The 4,868-nt window shown below is 42.3% G+C and overlaps 1 protein-coding gene across 5 annotated transcripts in view; it reads left to right on the top strand.

Moving 5' to 3' along the window:
- Positions 1 to 306: 306 nt before the first annotated feature.
- Positions 307 to 4,868, top strand: part of usp24 (ubiquitin specific peptidase 24) — a 45,589-nt gene continuing 41,027 nt past the window's right edge. For 3 of the 5 annotated variants that reach the window (XM_032525176.1, XM_032525173.1, XM_032525172.1), the window contains exon 1: positions 307 to 732. In XM_032525176.1, coding sequence (XP_032381067.1) covers positions 454 to 732 — 279 coding nt within the window. In that variant the 5' untranslated portion in view covers positions 307 to 453. The remainder of the gene's footprint in view (positions 733 to 4,868) is intronic. The other 2 variants (XM_032525175.1, XM_032525174.1) reach the window with 1 other exon arrangement.

Raw genomic sequence — 4,868 nt, 5'->3', positions numbered from 1 at the left:
TTCTGTCTATAATGGAGTGGCATGGAAATTTGTAAATGACCCCAAACTTTTGACTTTTTTGTAGTGTATATATATTCATAAATGATGACATGGTACAGTCTGATAGGCTCTCTATATTTTTCATTTTTTATTAGGCAAACTTTTTCTTTTTCATTTTTCCTGGCAAAAATATGCTTTCATATTTCACTGATTCCCCCGACAGAAAAAATATACTGTCGAACAGTAATTCATCTTAGAAATTGTTACAAAGTTTTCGCTGTGCGCGCTCCCGCGAGAAGCATGCAGTTCTTGGCTGGCAGAACTCGGCATAACACCTGTGTTGGCGCTGTTGTGGGGGAAGCCAGATCGTGACAGGCTAGCAGCAGAGGACTGTAAACATGGCGGCGTGCACAGCTACAGGGCTGTGCCGAACACTCCGTTAGTATTAGTCAGAGAGGCAGAGACATCCCAAAAATGGAGACCGAAGAGGAGCAGCACATAACGACGCTCCTGTGCATGGGCTTCCCAGACCCCGACGTGATACGGAAAGCGCTTCGGCTGGCAAAGAACGACATCAACGAGGCAGTGGCGCTCCTGACAAACGAAAGCCCCGGACTCGGCTATGGATATGAACCGATGGAGAGTGGGCCTGCCCCCGGCGTGGGCTCCACTGGAGACGGGGAAAACAGCGGGAGGACTGGGACGGGAGGGTTTGACCCCCCGCCCGCATACCACGATGTAGTGGATAGCGAGGTAAGAGAAACTAGCGTTTCACCAAGCATTCATTAAAAGAACGAGTTAGGAGAAGCTAATTGCAACTTAGTGGGAAACAGTGGCTCGCCCATTTAACTAGCTAAACTTAGCGGCTCCAATGCTATAGCTATACACCGAGCCCAACGTGAGCTGTCAAAGCGGGGGGTGCATTACTCTCCAGCGCTACTGGACAGGACATGTCACTGGCTCATAGTGACTGGAGAATTATCTGCTTAAAACAAGATAGTTAGCTATTTGAAAGATAAACGTAACCTATATCGATGTTATAAACTTACAAGCTAACCAAGCTAGCTAGTAGCCGGCTAGCTAACGTTGGTTGAGTTGAACGCGCCAGTAACTGGACTAGGTGTAACGTTAGCAGCACGGAGGCATCCCTCTGGAGAGTTGTAGTCACAGATTTCCACTAGCATTAGTGGGTAAGCAGTCCTATCAGTTAGGTTGGGGACAGCTGTTGGAGCTATTCAGTCTGCTTTATATCTGCTTTGCAAAGGTTAGCCAACGTTAGCTTTCAGGTTGGCTGACAGCGTCAACTGTGCTCAGCTCCTACCGAGATTGCAGTCCACTCGAACAGCACTTCATAGCGGTTTCGCAACGTCTTTGGTATTAGGGGCTATTTTGATAATTCTTCTGTCCACGTTCTGCTGTCAAAATGTCAATTTCTTGTGTCAGTGACCTATAGATACTTGTAAAGAGTACATTGCATTTGATGCTGTAAGGCCAGTCATTGATTCTTTGACGGTTGTCTGTGATTTATCTTCCCGTTTGTATCATTTCGTCCTAGTTTGTTGTGTTTATGTGACGTTGTAACAGCAAACTGCATTGGCTACTCATAAATACCCATATACACAAGACTTTGAAGATTGCTTTGAATGGCTCCTTGAGCCACTCATGGATGTTTGTCTTCAGCAACTTGACCTCAAGCCTGTAGATGTCTTACAGTAGATCTCTTGAAACCCTGCAGGGGCTGTCAAAAGAGATAAACACTTTTAAAAGCCACACATCATTTGAACTGTAAGATTATTGATTCAGACTTTGCAAGCACTTGTTGTATCCAATTGATTGCTGTTTAAGTTGCTGTGATTATGGGTAAGCAGAATAGGTACAAATACACAATTCTGGCCCCAATAATACCTGATGTTGGCCATCTTTCTTTCACCGCTCTCCCACTGCTGTCACACTTTGATGCAGGCTGTTAAAGTAAGTGTACAATAAACAACAGTTGGCATTCACAGTATGCAGAAAATAGCACACACTTGCAGGGTACTGTAGATAATATGCCTATTAATATTTAAATATGCCAAATTGCCAATAATTGTGATACAAACTATCTCATCCAAAAGTGACTCACTCTCTGAGTTCATTAAATCTCTAAGGGCTGCCAAAATGATTTTTCCTGTACATCCGCATGCCAAGAAGTCTTAATTTGAACTTAATTTCTTTCATTTTAACCAGCTCTAATGAATGATTCATGTTTGAGGCATTATTGTAATGGCTTTGTAGTTTGTACACTATGTATATTATTGAAACATTACAGACTTTGTTTTATCATGAGATGGAGAAATTAAGTGTCACTCCCACACGTCATAATAAGTTCGGAAACATGCAGTATATGGAATAAGCCACAAGGATGAAAGTTCTTTATTTCCTTTCTTCGCTTCCTCTGTTTGCTTCAGTTGTGCTTACGGAGCCAGCTCGACGCAAAAGCAAACTAAGCGGCTGTTCAGGTCCAAGAAGGCACCCAGAAGGCACCCAAGAGCACTGGAATGTCCCACAAGAGAGCTTGAAATGGAAGCGGTTGGCCAGTAATCTCACTACACAAATTGCATAAACCCCCCGCAAATTACACAAGGGCCCCGCATCTCCCTCATGTTTCAATGTTTACAACTTCGATGTGAGTGAAGAAGAACTGTCTGGTCAAAAAATAGGCAATATATTGATATTGTGATATCAGACTAGATACCGTCTTAGATTTTGGAAATTGTAATATTGTAAATGGCTTAAGTGTTTCTGGTTTGAAAGGCTGCCTTACAGTAAAGTGATGTCATTTTCTGAACTTACTGTTCTGTTATTTGCCTTTACCCACTTAAGTCATTGTATCCACATTATTAATGATTATTCATCTTAAATCTCTTTGTGAATATACTTTGTTAAAGCACCAATTGTCATCGCCACAATATTGACATTGAGGTATTGGGACAAGAATATCGCGATATCTGATTTTTATCACCCAGCCCTATTGTTTTCTCTCATCTCAAAGTTGGATGTCAATGGACTGTTTTTTTTCTAGCACTTTTCTAGTCTTAACGACTACTCAAACCGGTTTTACATAGTACAGGACCATTCACACACTGCCGTACAAGGTGCCACCTGCTCATCAGAAAACACTCACCCACAGTCACTCTCCGATGCGGCATCGGGGGTGGCTTCAGTGTCTTGCCTACTTCAACATGCGACTGCAGGACAAGATACCAACCTTTCGATTCCGATTGGCAGGGGACCGCTGCTGCCACAGCCGCCCCAAGCAAGACGGTGTTTTTCTCGCTTGTAGCCATTTCCAGTTTTCTGTGACTCTGCCTGACAAAAGTACGAGTGAAATATAGCTGATGTTATTTATTAAGTTTGATAATGGGCCAAGGGGTTCATAAACTGGAGCTCAGAAAAGATAACGACATTGCGCATGAACACGCGCACAAAATGTTTACACAAAATGAAACAAGCTTTCCAGCAGCAACCTCTTTGGGGACCAGTGCAGACTACATAGTTACACTTGGGACGGCACTCTTCATAGGCACACATCCTTTTAAAACATGACAATGAATATCCAGTCTCTCATTCAAGGTTTAGTTACAAGTCGACTAATGCTGGAAGATGGAAAGCAATGGATTGACGTTGACCATTGATTCAATTATTAATTGAAACATGTTGATTAGCTGGGCATACTGGGCAATATTGGTGCACATTTCTCAGTAAATAATAACAATTAAGTATTAAACCTAGCAATACTAAATAGTATTTTATATTTGAAAACCACACCTAAACCAAATCCTGCTTAAGGCCCCCAAAAGTCTAGAGCCGGACCTGCTTAAGAAGCATGTCATAGGTCTTTGGTCCGGCTCCTAAATATAGCCCTGCAGTCTCTAACACACACAACACACATTGCAGTTTTTGCAGAGGGTCCCAGGAGGGTTACAGGGTGCATAGTAACAGTGGCACCTAGTTACCTCATCGACCTGCACCTTTCCCCTAAGAGCTTGAGGTTTAGCGTGTGTGTATTAGGTCTGCATAATTCAGGGCAAAATATGAATCACCATTTTTTTTAGCTTAGAGTTGATATTCTGCAGCGATTCTTTTCTCACAAAGTGTAATGTGTATTGCACACATGAACCATGAGAAAACAAAACAAATTGACAGTACCAAACATAGATTTTTGTTGGCACCTATAGGACATTGCGCATCGCCACAAACCTGTAAACATAGAGGCCTCAGCGCAGAAAATGGAGAGCATTGCAGAGCTTGGGAGCACTTAGACTGTATAAAAATTTTTTTATACAGTCTGTTTAAAACTCACTGAAGAAAGTAGTAGCGTTTGTGAAGCAGGCTGCTCGTAAAATTAAATGAGAATCAAAGTCATAAAAATCAAAGTGATTTAAAAATTAAATCAAGATTGCAATTTTATAAGAATTAATTATGCAAGCCTAATGTGTATGCACATTTGTTCTCCTGTTTCATGATTTGTGAGAGGTTCTGTGTGTTGTATAAGACGACAGTAAAGATTTGATCCGATGACCTCGGATCCAGCCTTTTTATTCACCTTAAAAAAACTCATCTTAACCCAGTGAGTTCACAAGAGAGGCCTGCAGTCCCTCTGAGAGTTCTGGCATCCGGTCGTCCGCAAACCCGTCCATGCTTCCTGTTTCTGCTTTGCTGCGCGCCAATGAAAAAAATAGAGTGGTGCTCAAGGGGGTAAGCCCGTCCTCTCTAAGCAAAGCTCTCTATGGCGCTATTTTGATGCTACCAAGCCATCACCCGCCATTAGCAGTCCATTGACTGCCATTCATTTTGGTGCCACTTTGACAACGAATAACTTAACATCTGAAGTGTTTAAAGACTCTATT

The sequence above is a fragment of the Etheostoma spectabile genome, chromosome 9 (assembly GCF_008692095.1).
Source record: "Etheostoma spectabile isolate EspeVRDwgs_2016 chromosome 9, UIUC_Espe_1.0, whole genome shotgun sequence".
In the NCBI taxonomy this organism is placed as follows: Eukaryota; Metazoa; Chordata; class Actinopteri; order Perciformes; family Percidae; genus Etheostoma; species Etheostoma spectabile.
Note: the sequence above shows the minus strand (reverse complement) of the source record. Positions and strands in the feature narration are given on the sequence as shown.